Below are 16,671 nucleotides of genomic sequence, written 5' to 3'. Positions count from 1 at the left end.
TTCTTTTCACCCCTCTCCACTAATGCATCCTATTTGTCCTTTAGTTCTTTGTTTACTTATCACCTCCTCCTGAGAGGGGCCCTTCACAAAGGCTCTGTGCTTTTCAGGTTAGCCCTTGGGGTGCTGTATTAGAATTGCCTGTGTTCTCTACTGAGTTTTAAGCTCTATGAGTACAGAGGCCAGGTTTATTTTTTCATGTCTGTAATACCAATGTGAGTCTGAGGCCAGAGTCCTAGTAGCCTCCAGAAAAATCTTTAACCAGAAACCTTTTAGTGTCAGCAATACTAACAAGACTTTTGGAATTCTAAACACTCCTTAGGGCCTTTATCTACCCTCCAGTCTCAGCAGGTATCAGAAACTTCCTCCTAACTCAGCACGCATCACAAAAGCCATCCGGATTCAGCACGTATCGGAGATCTGCTCGGCTCCTGAAAGTCTTCCACATACCTGAGCCTTGCATCCTCCCTAGATAATATTTCATTAGCAGAAAATTGTCTTATGAAGAAAGAGATTGTGATAAGGCAAGTGTGGCTAGACCCTAAAGTGGAAAAATAGGAGAGGTGGAAAACTAGTTGAAGTGCGGTAAGGAGGGTGCAGATCCTGCAGAACCTTATAGATTATGCTAAGACTTCTGATCTTGGAGGATTATGAGTAAGAGAGTGAGTGATGAGATAAGATTCCTGTTTTAGAAAGATGATTTAGTTTAGAGAATGAATCAGAGGGGGACAAGTCTAGAGGCAAAAAGAGTAGTTAATAGAAACACCGTAAGGGTGATCTGAACCAGAGTGATGACTGTAGGGATAGAGAATTCTGGGCATATTCAAAAGATTGGTGGTTGGGGCGGGGGCTAAGATTGTGATAGCACATGATGGAGAGACGAGTGAAGGAGGCTGCCTTAGTTTCTGTTGGAGTGTGTAAGAACAGGCTCAGCTTTTATTTATTTTGTGAAAAATAGATAACAAAATACTTTCCATTTCAACAATCTGCCTGTGTACAGTTTGGTGACATTGCTTATGTTCATCATGTTACTCAACCATCACCCTTAGCAGAAGCTCAGTCAGAAGAGGAGCAGCTTTATAGAGACCATGAGTTCAGATTTGCACCAGCTAACTGTGAATTCCTTGTGGGCCATCCCAGGGAGGAAGTCCCACTGGAAGTTCTTAATCAGGAGTGAGTGAGAGAGAATGAGGTGTCAGGGATGGAGGTTGGCATTTTTTTTTTCCTTGAGTTATTACTTATTAACTAAGTATCCAAGTGATGTTTGCAGATCTTAAGTTGTATGTTCTTTGTCACCATACTAAGAGGAGGGGTAATTAGGCTTGTTAAAACTTGTCGGGAAGTTTTGTTTACTTTTAAAAGTCAGTGACCCCTGAATGAAGAGAAAGCTTGGCTCTACTTTAGGAGAAATGAAGACTTCCTCTTGATGGTAAATACAGCATTGTGATTTATGGTACATGAGGTTCTGGTGCTTTGCTGTTACTCTTTGTTTTTCGGGGTATCTTAAATTCCATATAATATAGGTTTCCTACTTTGAAACTTAGCTCGATGGTTAGGAGTGTGGGCTTTGGAGGTAGGTTGCCTGGTTTTAATTCTAGTCCTGCCATTTACCTATGGTGTGACTTTAGGCGATTATTTAACTTCTCTGAATTGGTTTTCTTACCTGTATGGTGGAGGTAATATTATTACCTACATTATATACTGGGGGCATTTTTGAATCAGTGGTAGAATTCTCACCTTCCATGCAGGAGAGCTGGGTTCAGTTCCCAGCCATTGAACCTCCTGTGTGGCCATTGCCTGCCTGTCGGGTGATGCCAAACAGACTAAGAGCCACTAGGAAGAAAGGCCTGGCAATCTACTTCCAAAATCAGCCAGTGAAAACTCTATAGATCACAATGGTCCAACTCACAACCAATCATAAGGCTGGTACTAGACAAGGCAGTGTTTCATTCTGTTGTACATTGGGGTCCCCATGAGTCAGGGGCCAACCCAACGGCACCTAACAACAATGTTATATACTTGTTGTTGTTGTTAAGTGCCGTCAAGTCATTTCTGACTCATAGCGACCCCATGCACAGCAGAACGAAACACTGCCCGATCCCGCACCAGCCCCACAATCCCTGCTATACTTGAGTCTATCATCGCAGCCACTGTGTCAATCCATCTCGTTGAAGGCCTCCCCCTCTTTCGTCGACCCTCCACCCTACCAAGCATGACATCCTTCTCCAGGGAATGGTCCCTTTTTACAACGTAACCAAAATAGATGAGACGAAGTCTGGCCATTCTTGCTTCCAAGGAGCATTCTGGCTGCACTTCCTCCAGGACAGATCTTGTTAGTTCTTTTAGCAGTCCATGCCATGGTACTTTCAGCATTCTTTGCCAGCACCACAGCTCAAAAGCATCAACTCTTCTTCGGTCTTCCTTATTCATTGTCCAGCTCTCACATGCATACGAGGCGATTGGAAATATCATGGCTTGTGTCAGGCGCACCTTAGTCCTCAAGGAGATATCCTTGCTCCTCAGCACTTGAAACAGTTCCTATATAATGTTATATACTGCTGTTCCAAAAAACTAAACCAAACCCACTGCCATGGAGTCATATCGACTCACAGCGACCCCTCCTTTGGTTTCCAAAGCAGTATGTTAATAGTATAAAGCATTTAAAACAACTAAATGAAAGTTATTCATCATCATCATTATTACTGTTATTATTAATAGGTGGAGGCTTAGTTTATGGGGGTAGCAAAGGATTTTATTAGGTTGTGGCACCCACTTGCTTGACTGCAAGTACCAAGGAGTTTCTGAATTTCTGGGACTTCACTCAAGACTGTGAATGTGATAGTTATTCTTTCACCATTTCATTCTTTCTAATTATGGGAGTGGGTGGATATGTATTAGGAGGAAACTGGAGGTTGTAAACGGCATATTAATAAGAAACTGGGAAAATGTCAGAGTATTCTGTTTCCTTGTTTCACTAATGATGCTTTCTTACAGACCTGTGGATCTTGTTCTTACCTGAAGAAATACGCCTTTCCATGTAGGTTTTCTGGTCTGTGATAACACAAACATAAATTTTATTTAATCTGATAGATGTACTAAAGTTTTAATGAGGGTAGGTTGTTTGTTTTTTCCCCCTGAAAATATATATTTTTTTCATTTATAATGACAATGGATTGGGAATAGGAGGGCAGATGTGTGCTCCTTTGTGAGTTTATGGGCCAAAGCACTGATGGGTTTGGAATCTGAGCTGTTGTTTAGGATTCTGAAAATGTGGACTGACAATGCTAAACATTCAGTGCTCTTATAAGGAGCTGCTCCTGGAAAATTCAGTCCAGTCTAGCTCTTTCTTGATCCTCCTTGGAATCCTGAGGTGAAAAATAAATTCATAGAGAAAGTAAGTTTGTGCTAATGTGATGGCTACTTTCACCGTTGCATTCCTTCCTAGAAACTAATGCATTGTTTTATATTTTACAGGAATTTGAAGAGGATTATATGGTGTTTAAATCCAAAAGTTTGGATTTTGACATAAGGCTTGGGACAATTCTTTGTGAAGGTTTCCTTAATTGCAGTGGTTTAGAAGCTGTATTTAAGGTTAGTTCTGAAAAAAAACTACCATAAAAATGTTTTACTAATGAATAATTTAGACTGTTAGATTAAAGGAGTGAATACGTTCCTTTATGATCCAGGTAAAATATTAACTACTCACATTCCCTTCCAATTCCATTCATTGAATAATGAAGTTCAAATGTGCTACTGAATAATGATGCTTACTCAGGCAGGGTCATTTTTAGGAAATTTAGCTATTGATCTTTTCTTGCGTTCACATTGTTTTAGCTCTCATTACCTTTAGACAACATTTGGGATGGTCTATGAGATAAAGATTCAAAATTAAGTCCCAGTGAAAAGCTCAAAATGTGTGAAGCCAAGAAATTTCTGTACATATATTGGGTTCATATATTGTTTACATATGCTGGGTTCACTTGGCTATTTTATTACCCTGACTGAAACAAATAGCAATTTATACGTAGATAATCCTAAACTAATGATGAGACTCCGTTCTGATGACTCTATCATTCATAAGTGGGTTCTGATAAGTTGAATAGTAGATTTTTAAAAAATTTCTATTATTGTTGCCTTTTATTATCAGTATCTTTATAAATCTGGTATTTGGGATTGAAAACATTACACATAAACTTCAAAGACATATTTTAATACAAAACCAAAAAACAAGCCTCCTATCATTGAGTTAATTCCAACTCATAAAAACTCCCATTGGGTTTCCAAGGCTGTAAATCTTTACAGAAGTAGATTGCCTCATCGTCCTCTGGCAGAGCAGCTGGTGGGTTTGAACCACCAATCTTCTGGTTAGCAGCCAAATGCATACATACATTAAAAAATAGACAAATCATAAAAATGTACTCAGATGATGAGGCATTGGACAACATTGGTGTTTTGCCAAGGATGTATTAACTCTACTTGTGGAAGGTTCTGGATCATCTGAATTATCCCTGGAATTGGAGATGGCTTTTCTAGTCAGCAAATGAGTGAGTGTTGTCTGTATGGTCCCTTTTTCTTTACCCCATATATTTCATGGTAATAATTTCATTTCCTGAATCTGTCTATTGAAGTTAGCAAAACAATCAGCATTTGGGTCCATGTTTTCAAGCAACTAAAGCCCTGATTTAATTTTGAAAAATCCCAGCTAATCCTTTCGTTGTCAAATTTTCGACAAGTCCTCTCCTTCCTCTTCCTCCTCCTTTATTTCTTCAGCATTTCTTTGCTCTTCAAAACCCATTGTCCTTATCTGTCACTTCCCCTTCTTGATCTAGGAGCTTTTCTACAATGTAATACCAAGTTCTAAATTCAGCATTCTTGCCATATGGATGATTTTTCCACCAATTTCCTCCATCATATTATTCTTGTTGAATGCTTGGAGCATATTCTCATGACTCAGCATTTTCTCCCATATTCCCAGCATGCATTTTCCTTTAATTTTCTCCCAGGAAGATGCAATACTCCAAAAACATTGATGGCTGTAAGGGCTGTTCATTGTAACTTGAATACTTCGTAAGTTGAGGACTACCTTCTGTATTTCATCGGTACAGGACACCGTTGATTCTCAAAGACACCATTATTTGTGTATCAGTAAAGAGAAAATTAATGCTGTCAAATAAGTATTATAATGTATAATGATTACAATTTCAGAGATGCCACAACATGAAACATGATTTATTAGAATTGATGCAATATAGCGTATGTGCATGAAGAGTTGCGAACAGGGAAAGCATCTTTCCTGATAACATGGGCAATGTGAATGCCATGTGAAACTTGCTTGACAAAGAAGATAATTCCAAGTTAAGTGTAAACTAGTAATTAGGTGACCCCCAAAAGAGTGATGGTCACAATTTGCTGGAAATGGCAGTGCAAAAATATAGCTGACACAGACTTTATAGAAGATATTTGTGTTTGATTTTGACCTTCAAACTGGAATGAGTTGGTCAGACAGTCATAAAGGCACTAGAGGGCTCTAACCCTATTCAAGCATTTTAACATGAAGAAATTATGAGAACCAAAGAGTTCTTTGTTAGTTAAGAACTCTTCGATGAAACTATACTGTTATTATGTTAACTGAAACATACAACCTGTTGTTACTAAAATAAAATCACCTGTAATTCTATTTCTCGGAAATTACTATTAACATTTTCTATTGCCAGTACTTTTTATTTGAGTAAATATATGTACATATTCCTTTTTGAAAATGGCATCATATTCTTATATTCTTTGTAATCTTTTCCACCTAGCAATAAATATTTTTCCTACTGTTGTAACAATTGAATGATATACGTTTTTTAACGGTAGTGTAGTATTCTGTCATGGTCTCTGTTACTGGAATTAGTTTACTTTAAGGTTTTCATAAATAACTGGAATAAAGAATAGAGTGAAATCTCAATTTTAGAAACCCTTAGCTTTTCTAGTAAGTCTGTCTACTTCTCAAGCTTTCTCAGATGACACCAAGATCCCCTTCTATAACCATTCATATATGATTTTTTATCTTTCCTTATTGCCACATACTTTAATTTCTACATATTCATACCTTGTTTACAGAAAAAAATAAGATCCTGCCCTCATAAGCTCCAAGAGGGCAAGGTATTATCCTACACTTTTTGTTTTGTTGGGATTGCCTTCTGCAATGCCTTGTATAAAGCAGTTATTTAACGACATCTTGAGAATAGGTGAATTGATGGAAATATGACGATTCAAACGACATGATGTTGGGTGCTGTCGAGTTGGTTCCAACTCATAGAGATCCTGAGTACAAGAGAACAAAACATTGCTTGGCCCTGCACCGTCCTCACTGTTGTAGCCACTGTGTCAAGTCATCTCATTGAGGGTTGTTGTCTCTTTCACTGACCCTCCACTTTACCAAGCACGATGTCCTTCTCCAGGGACTGGCCTCTCTTCACACCTGGACCAATAAGCAACACCATGATAAATGGAGAAAAGATGTAAGTTGTCAAGGATATCATTTTACTTGAATCTACAACCCATATCCATGGAAGCAGTAGTCAAGAAACCAAATGACAATATTGCTTTGGGCAAATTTGCAAAATATCCATTTAAAGTATTAAAAAGCGAAGATGTCATCTTGGGAACTGAGGTGCACCTGACCCAAGCCATGATATTTTCAATTGCTTCATATGCTTGTGAAAGCTGTGTAATGAATAAAGAAGACCAAAATAGATTTGATGCATTTGAATTATGGCATTGGCAAAGAATATTGAATATACCACGGACTGTCAGAAGAATGAGAACAAATCTGTCTTCCGAGCAGTACAGCCAGGGTACTCCTTAGAAGCAGCAAGGATGGTGATACTTTGTCTAAAGAACACATTAAAAAAAGAAAAAAAAAAAAAACCAAACTCACTACCATCGAGTTGATTCTGACTCAAAGCAACCCCCGTTGGGTTTCTGAGGCTGTAAATCTTTACAGAAATGGATTGCCCCAACTTCCTTTTGCAGTGCAGCTGGTGGATTTGAACCTCTGACTGACGATACGGTTAGCAGCCAAGCGTCTTATCCATTACACCAGCAGAGCTCCTTAATGAGGGGAAATTTCAGGAAGAATAGTGGCAAATGACAAAGTATAAGATGATGAATTCTTACCATTTTCCATTTCTCGGAGAAGAATTACTTGTATACCATTCTCTGAAAACCACAATTCTGTACCTGCCCTTGGTAAAGGTATGGCCAGCAAAGGGATGGGAACCCAATACTGTCCTACTCTGGTATAACACTGTAGTACTACAAATTCTAAACTGCTGGTACTCATGGCAAACAAAAATAAAAGGCACTCCACCCCTGCCTCAAACAACTAATAGGATGGCTTTCTAAAATTTACAGTGTATCTATATATATGAAGTTACAAATGTATAAGTAAAAGCATCTAGAAAAGTCTATGCACAATATGATTGAGAGCTATAAAATTGTGAAGTGTGTTTAGTTAAGGTATCAACAGATTTTTAAAAAAACTGTGATAAAGGCAAACTTAGGAAAAATACAAATGTACTATTTTGAACAGTGGTCACAGTTATGAAAAGCCATGTTTTCTGTTGTAACTGAGAAGTAGAAGACGATTGAAGTAAAAGTGGCAGATCTCAAATGGGGTATTTAGGGAAAGAATGAGATGGAATCAATTTTAATCTTTTGAGTCTGACATGAAGGAAGATCTCTATATTCTTCATAAAATAGCTCTTAGTGCCTCCATCACAAGAAACAGGAGATTTAAATTTAAATTTAAATTTAAATTTAAATCAGCCTGGATGGTAATTTTTATGTTTGTAATCTTTTATGAAGGACCTCTGGTGGCATAGTGCCCAAGGCATTTGACTGGTTGGCAGTTCAAATCCACCAACCACGCCATGGAAGGAAGACAGGGCAATCTACTTCTGTAAAGATTTACCACTTAGAAACCCAGTGGGAGGTAATAGTAATATTTACTCCCTAAAAGGTTGAGACTTTTCTTATTACTATTTTCTGGCTTTGCAACCTTTCATAAGAGTATCTTTTTCTGTGTCTTTCCTCTTTATACTTTAAGTCTGACTGGATGACTACTAACCAGATTGTTGGTTCAAATACATCTAGAGGCACTTGGAAAAAAAGGTTGAAAAATTAAGCTTAAACCCGTTGCTATCAATGTCGATTCTGACTTGGAACACTCCCATAGGATAGAGTAGAATTGCCCCTAGGGTTTCCAAGGTGGTAATCTTTCCAAGAGCAGACTGCTACATCTTTCTCCTGTGAAGCAGATGGTCAATTAGAACATTTTGTGGTTAGCAGCCAAGCACTTAAGCTCTGCAACCGGGGCTCCTTTTCTGAAAGTTACAGCCTTGAGAACTCTATGGAATGCATCTCTACTTTGCAGACACATAGGATTGCCATGATTCAGAATTAACTCGATGGCAACTGGTAAAAACACATTGCACAGGTAAGATGAGATTTATCTAGGAAGCTTCTGGTGTTCTATTTCAATTGTGATCAATGCAATAATTGTTTGAAAAAAAGTGTTGTGAAATAAAAGTGTTTCCTTTCTATTGTTGGGGTACGTTTCTTTGTTTAATCTGTGAGGCAGTGTTTCCTTTTGCATTTTAACATAAAGTCCAAACTTAACAAAACAATGGATGTAAGAAGAAAGTTAATAATTTACATTTTGGTATGTAACACCTAACCAAGGGGTTTAAATAATTTAATGGTTTCTACAGTAGTTATACTTAATGTTATAAGAAAAAGTCAGAATGTAACTGTCTAAATTGGTCCCCAAAACATAGATTTACATTTTAATTTGTAAAATTTTTTCATTATGTTGCTTTTTTATTAAGTGAATAATGTAGTTTATGGACATGTTTATACTCATGAATTTTTTTTAAAGTAAATTTTTGGAGATATCTGGTATTTCCATAAGAGAAAGAACAAAGTGAGTTTCTTTGCCACGTGGCTAACAAGGCACAAAATTTGGTAAACAGTATGCTGCCACCTTGAAAATGTTTATTTTGAGGAAACATCTTTTTTTGTTGTTTTTTAAAGTCTACAGAATAGGCCTAATAACTAACACACTATGAAGTCTACCTGAGGAAAACAAATAAAAAAAATATTATAACGTATATGGCACTTTGGCCAATGAGAGAGCAAACAGGACGGCCTAGACCCCAGCTGTCAGGGCTTGGTTTCAGACTCCGCTCTGCCACTTGTTGTATGATGGTGGACAGGTTACTTCCTCTGCAGAACTGTTTCCTCATTGGAGAATGTGAAAATTACAGCATTTCTAAAGCCCTTAAAATAGAGTGCCTGGAACATAGCGTCTTATCAACGTTTGTCATATAGAAATATATTCTAGTTACTTTATTTTGCTTACATGGAAAGGAAGCCATCTTAAGCTACTACACAAAAGAGTCTACATGGAGTGGTAAATAATACAGGGAGCTCATGGGACTCCAAGGTTAAGTTCACTGCATGGCTTAGCTTGGTGGGAACTGGCGGGGAGGGTTAGTTTGAGATCTAGGGATCTCCACTGGCTGAGCAAGAAGAGTTTGTAGCACTTTCCTCTTCTGCTTTACTGGTAGTGTGATGCTGTTTTAGTCTTCTATTTTCTGTCCCACTATCAGTTGGCTTCCTCTGCTTGCTAGTAGTTTCTGCTTGCTAACTCAGTTTCTGCTTGCTAACTCATAACTTCTGTCTACCTGGATTCATTCAGCCTACCATGCTCTGACACTATTACTGAAGAATCTGATTAACCCAAGATATTTGTTTGAGCCACGACATTCATGTTAAAGGAACTGTTTGTCATTGTAGGGGTTGTCCTTGAAACAGGTGACCACCGAAGCACAGTCCACTGTGTTAGGGCTTTTGAATCATGTGGTATAGAATATTAGTGGTGGAGGAACTGGAATTTCTGGGCAAGGTAGCCACTATGACTGGTATATCTGGTATAATTAATTGATGGTGTGATCGAGAGGTGTGGGGTATGGGAGCAGCAGCCTTATACCTAAAGAATAGATACATGGAAGAGAGGGACAAATAACAAGTGCATAAATCTTGATTCTGTTCTTATATCCACAGAGCATTTTCTGTATTGTTTCTTGACACCCAACAGGAAGTGGTTATTAGCTATGGGCAAGAATTGCTGACAGACGGTGGTTCATTTCTTGACTTAACCACTGAGGAAGTGAAACTACTTTACACCTAGAATTTGGTCTGCTATATGCATAAACATTTTAGGGAGATGCAACCAGCAGTTTTAAATTTTGAGGCATTACCAGATACTTTTAAGGCTGTAGACTCTGGCTCAATTTCTAGTCATGTCAGAAGTTAAATGAGGGAAAGAGTGAACTGAATATTTGTATAAAAATTGATAGTTTTTAACCTTTCTTAAACTTTGATTTTTATAGCTTTTGACCGTATTTGGGAATTTTCTAGAGAAACCAGTTGTCATGGAAATTTTCAGCCCACATTATAACACGCTAGTGCACATGTTTAATGCAGAGTTGGGTATGTGTAAGCACTTATATAATGAACACACAAAACAGGTAAGTGATGGGTAAGATTGAGCACATCTATGGTATTTTTTAAGATGAATTTTATATTTTAGAGAAATTTTAGGTTTGCAGAAAAATTGTACAGAAGGTACAGAGAACTCCTGTATCCCTCTCCCCTGCATAGTATTTTTCCTGTTAACGTCTTGCAGTAGTGTGGTGTATTTGTTATAGTTGATGAACCAACGTTGATATGTTACTGTTAAGTAAAGGCCATAGTTTACATTAGGCTTCACAATATGTGTTGTATAGTCCTGTGGGTTTTGACAAATGCATAATGCCATGTGTGTACCGATACAGTATCATCCAGAATGATTATACTGCCTTAAATATGCCATGTGCTCCCTCATCATATATTTTTTTTCTGGGGTACATGTGTTGGGGGTGTAATAACCATAAACTAGAATTGTGTTTGAATATATATAAAGATTAGAAATAGGCACTACAACTTTTAAGCTTTGGATTGCCTGTGGAGATGAAGAACCTGGCTCAGGACCATAAATATAATAATTAAGTTATTAACATATGTGTTTTATATGTTTCGACTATAAAAGTATCAGAATGAACAATTACTACAAGTTTAGAAGCCACTCTAATTACCTTTTTTCCTCTTCATCAAACTATCAACTTACAGATTGAACATGGTGATGTAATTCTTCACAAGAATATGCCATTTACCTCAGGAAATATCAAGTGGTCCAGAGAGGTCCTTGAACGACTTGAGATGTTTTGGTCAAACTTTACATCTCTTCGTTATCTGTAAGCAATTAGACTTGTTTCATGATAAAATTGTCCTTAATGATACATGATTGATACACATATATATCTTATGGGGCAGTGAGCTGTACATACTAGCACTTAAAAGAGTCGTTGCCTTGCTTATCTGTCTTGGTTGGGTTCATTAAGAGGGATTCATTCCAATGGTTTTAGAATATTTTTAATGGGATCCTTATAACTTCATATGTTGCCATATTGTCAGATTCTTATCTTTTTGCTTTTCCTTTTCACTCACAATGTGTTGGTACCTTTTTTCATATTGTTTTTCCTTTCTCCAATAACTAATACTCATTTTATTATGCAGATCTTCATCTTTGCATATAAGAATTGGTGACTTGCTGCTTTTGGCATTTAGTAAAATCATTGGCATTCCATTCATTTCATAACTATGTATTTAAAAAAAAAACAATTCACAGGATTATTTGTCCTTTGTTTCTCTTCCTGTTAATACTGAATTATATATATATATATATACACACACACACACACATATATATTATATACACACACACACACACATATATATATATATATATTTCATATATATGTTATTGAAGATAAGCTGTGGAAGAGTATAAAAACTGTATTCCTACAGATTCCTGGAAAGTCCTGATGATGCCTTGGTTTATCAGAAGTATGTTGAAATGACAGCTTTGCTAGAACAATTTGAAAATCGTATCTATAATGAATGGAAAAGTAGTGTGGATGAAATCTGTGAGTTCAATTTGAATCAACCTTTGATTAAATCAAGTGCCATAGATGGTCTTCTCAGTGTCAACTTTGACCCAAAGGTAGGGGTTTGATTCTCCTAAAGTGCTTTATAGATGCCATATTTATTACCTATTTATTTCTAAAATGGTATAATTAATTTAAAATATCAGTGCTGTTAAGAATAGAACTGTGAATGACCTCTTGTACCTCTATGTTTTAGAAATTTGTTCCCCAAACTCTATATTAATTGCTCTTTATTATTTCGCTTTTAATTATTTATTGGCCTTGTCCTCACTAGATAAGGAGCTACTTGAGGGTATAGTCCACATCATTTCATCTCTATTTTGTTTCTAGCATTGTGTGTGGCTCATGGAACACTTAATAAATATTTGCTCAAATTAATTGAATCATTAGTATATGATTAGACACTTTCAGGCTTCATAACACATATATCAATATATTTAGTTAATTGAGAGATAGTCATGGTTTTGATGGAAAATAGCAAATTTTGATTTGTTACAATTTCTTTCAAAGAGACAACAAGCTTTAATATATTGATTAACTAGATGGTAATTTTCATAAAGCAATTTTCCTAAAAATATAACATATTAATATCAATAGTAATATTAGAAATTAAATAATATCCAGGATGAAGATTACCTTTATTGAACATAAATCTTTGTTATCCTGTGATAGGCCATAGAACAAAAGGAAATATCATGTAATATATGTACATATTTTAAACAAACTATCTCCAAATCTGGTGTCTTGTTAGATAAATAAAAAAAACAAAAACAAAAACTCATTGCCATCGAGTCAATTCTGACTCATAGTGACCTCCATTGGGTTTCCAAGGCTGTAAATCTTTATGGAAGCACAGACTGCGTAATCTTTCTTCTGCATAGCAGCTGGTGGATTCGAGCCACCAAGCTTTTGGTTAGCACCCAAATGCCTTAATCAATAAGAGGCACAAAATAAATCTGTTTATATAGTGGTAATATGCTTTTATAGTAAAGATCAAGAATATATGAATTTCTCCTCATAAGTTTCCATGACAAAAACATATGTGAGTATTTAAACATCTGGTTGAGTTTTTAGACAGTGAAGACTATATATTAACTACTAGTAATTACCTAGAGCCTTTTACGCCAGCATAAATGTGTGCCTAGGATGAGGGAATGTTAGCCTCACTGGGTTTGGTAGTCATAATGTGCTCCTTTATTCTGATATGTTTCCCCAAAGCATCATTTCATTCTATAAAACCCAGCCTATATAAGTAAATATATGACCTAGAGAACTGAAAATGATCGTTACCTTCTGATTTTATAAAATCAAGTTATAAAAACTAAAGCCCTGAGATACCAGGGACATCAGGGTCAATTGACATAACAGCTCATAAAGACAAGGTTCTACATTCTCCTTTGGTGAGTAGCAGCTGGGGTTTTAAAGTCTTATGAGCTGCCATCTAAGGTGCAACTCTTGGTCTCCCATCTGGAGCAAAGAAGAGTGAAGAAAATGAAAGGCACATGAAAACAATTTGTCCAAAGGACTGATGGACCACATGAATCCCAGCCTCCACAATCATGTGACCAGAAGAACTAGATGGTGGCTGGCTACCACTGCTGACTGCTCTGAAAGGGACCACAGTAGGAGGTCCTAGATAGAGAGGAAGAAAAATGTGGAACAAAATTCAAAATAATAGAAAAGACCAGGCTTACTGGTCTGATAGGGACTGTGGAAACCTCCAAGATTATGCCTTTAGACACCTTCAAGTCTGGAACTGAACTCACTCCCGGTGGTTCAACTTTGAGCCAAATAATAGATAGGCCTATAAGTTAATAATAACATCAGGGAGGTACACACTGCTTAGAGCAATCAACCACATGAGATCAAAGGGCAGGACTTGCCTGGGTAGAAAGCTCAGAAAGCAGGAAGGGATAAGAAAGCATAACAAGTAGAAATAGTAAACATAGGGAAGGAAGAGAGAAGAGTGTTGTTGCATTGTGGGGATTGCAATCAATGTTACAAATGTCTATGAAATGTTGAACTAATTCATTCTGTAAACTTTCACTCAAATTACAATTAAAAGTTATTTAAAAAATAAAGTCCTGTGATATTTTAGGGGTTGTTGTTGTTGTTATGTGCCGTCGAGTCAGCCCTGACTCATAGCGACCCCTCCTTGGGTTTCCGAGGCAGTATCACTACGGAAGTAGGATTGCCCAACCTTCCTTCCGAGGAGTGGCTAGGGGTAGTTCATATAATTCTACCTGAGAGTATAAATGCACACAATATATTATAATAGTTAACATATGGAGTACTAACCTAGGGAAGTCAACTGATTTACCCTCAGAGATACTGTGTAGTCTTTCTCCCAGAACCTGTGTATATAGTCAGTTCTGCTACAACACAGCATATAGATCCCTTAAAAATGACTCCACTATGAGTGATTGGGGCCTGGTGGCACAGTGGTTAAGTGATTGGCTGCTAACTGAAAGGTTGGTGGTTTGAGCCTACCAGCCTCTCTACTGGAGAAAGATATGGCAGTCTTCTTCCATAAAGATTGTTGTTGTTGTTAGGTGCCGTTGAATCATCTCCAACTCATAGTGACCGTATGTACAACAGAACGAAACACTGCCCAGTCCTGTGTGAGCCTCATGATCCTTGCTATACCTGAGTCCATCGTTGCAGCCACTGTGTCAATCTACCTTGTTGAATAAAATGCAAAAGAGGATGTAACCATGGGGGAAAAAAAAAAAGGATCCCATCCCTAGCCTTAATTAAAATACCTCACATAAAGATAACAGCCTTGAAAACCCTGTGAGACAGTTATATTCCAGTCTATAGGTCTGTTATGAATTGGCATCTACTTGAGGCCACAGGTTTAGTTTTCTTCCTTTAATGAATGAATGCTCAATAAAAAGCACAGGAATTATGGGAAAAATTGGAGCTAGGGACACAGCACTCAAACTGTCAATGACACACAAATAAATAGGAACCTAATAAAAGCAGTAACAGTTTCATGCATGTTAAGTGGTTAAGAAATACATGAATATTGGAATAAATAAGGTACTTTACCTTGATAAAGGTGTGAAGTTTGCTGATGGAAGTAGGTGTTGGAATGGGGAATGGTTACAACTTATGAGTTATTGCGACATGGTCAAACAAAGGTATTATGGAGTCAGACAGAAATTTGTAATACCAGATAGGCATGCGTGTGGCTCGTAACATCCAGGTAAATTAGATGTTTGAGGTGTACATGTGAGCATTTTGTATGTTCCTAATTTTTAGGGTTCAGTTGGGTGCAGTTTGTGGTATTTCTAATGTTTCTTGCTGACACAATTTGTGGTATGGTCAACCTGTTCCCTAATGCATTAATTACATTAGAAACTAGAAATGGAACAAAATTCAAAATAATAGAAAAGACCAGGCTTACTGGTCTGATAGGGACTGTGGAAACCTCCAAGATTATGCCTTTAGACATCCTTCAAGCCTGGAATTGAACTCACTCCGGTGGTTCAACTTTGAGCCAAGTAATAGATAGGCCTATAAGTTGAATATTGTACTTTCAAAACAAGTATGACAATAGAATGGACAGTACTGGGAAAATACAGGTCTTTTTGTGGCCTTCCATCCCAGAACTTAGTGTGCATATTGCTGTCTTTTGCTCAAATTTTCTCTTTGACTGTGGACTAAAGTCAGTGATTTAGACTTTTATTTTTTATACCTATACAGCATTATGGATTGTCGGAGTTTTGAAGAACATCTGAAACAAAAACTGCTTTGCCTTGACGTTTTTAAACACAGTGATCACTGAATGAAACTTTAAGTTAAATTTGTGTTAAATTAGAACTATATTCTTAATATTTGTAATACTTCTTGCTTATTTTTTTCCCCCTGTAGCTAGTAGCTGTATTGAGAGAAGTGAAATATTTTTTGATGTGGAAGAAGTCAGACATACCAGATTCAGCCTTAGCCATCTTCAAGAAAAGAAAAACAATTTTAAAGGTTTGTGTTTTTCGGTACTAGGCCATATTTTGAATGAATTTTCCTTGCTAACATATGGACAAATGGTGTGTTTATGCGTCTAAGGTAGAGAAAATGTATTTGACACTTATAACATATTTGGCACTTTTTTGTTTTGGGGTTTTCTTTGCTTTTGTGCAGTACATTGGAAGTCTTGAACTTCTTGTGCAAGGGTATAATAAATTGAGACAGACACTTCTGGAAGTTGAATATCCACTGATAGAAGATGAACTGAGGGCTGTGGATGACCAACTGAAGGAAGCCACGACATCGCTTACCTGGCGAGACGACTGCTGGGAGTACGTCAAGGAGGTGAAGATGACTGTCTGTGAGCTGGAGCACCGAGTTCAGCAGACTCAGAGCAACATCAAAGTGATCCAGCAGATGATGAGAGCTTGGGCCGAGTGTACCCTCCTTCCCCGGAGGGAGCACAGAAAGGAGACTGCCTTTACTTTGGAGGACAAGGCTGATTTGTTTGCTAAAAAATACAAGTTAATCCAGGAAGATGGCTGCAGGATACACAACTTGGTAGAGGTAATTTCTTTTAAGGTTTTGATATATGTAGAAGATTATTTAA

At 37.2% G+C, this 16,671-nt stretch overlaps 1 protein-coding gene across 1 annotated transcript in view; it reads left to right on the top strand.

Moving 5' to 3' along the window:
* The window catches only part of DNAH11 (dynein axonemal heavy chain 11), a 455,361-nt gene that overhangs the window by 53,598 nt on the left and 385,092 nt on the right, over positions 1 to 16,671 (top strand). The window contains 6 exon segments of the mRNA XM_007946592.1: positions 3,472 to 3,588; positions 10,440 to 10,577; positions 11,218 to 11,342; positions 11,956 to 12,151; positions 15,972 to 16,076; positions 16,236 to 16,628. Coding sequence (XP_007944783.1) covers positions 3,472 to 3,588; positions 10,440 to 10,577; positions 11,218 to 11,342; positions 11,956 to 12,151; positions 15,972 to 16,076; positions 16,236 to 16,628 — 1,074 coding nt within the window.

Source organism: Orycteropus afer, unplaced genomic scaffold, assembly GCF_000298275.1.
Source record: "Orycteropus afer afer isolate SDZICR_OR568_19922 unplaced genomic scaffold, OryAfe1.0 scaffold00008, whole genome shotgun sequence".
In the NCBI taxonomy this organism is placed as follows: domain Eukaryota; kingdom Metazoa; phylum Chordata; class Mammalia; order Tubulidentata; family Orycteropodidae; genus Orycteropus; species Orycteropus afer.
Note: the sequence above shows the minus strand (reverse complement) of the source record. Positions and strands in the feature narration are given on the sequence as shown.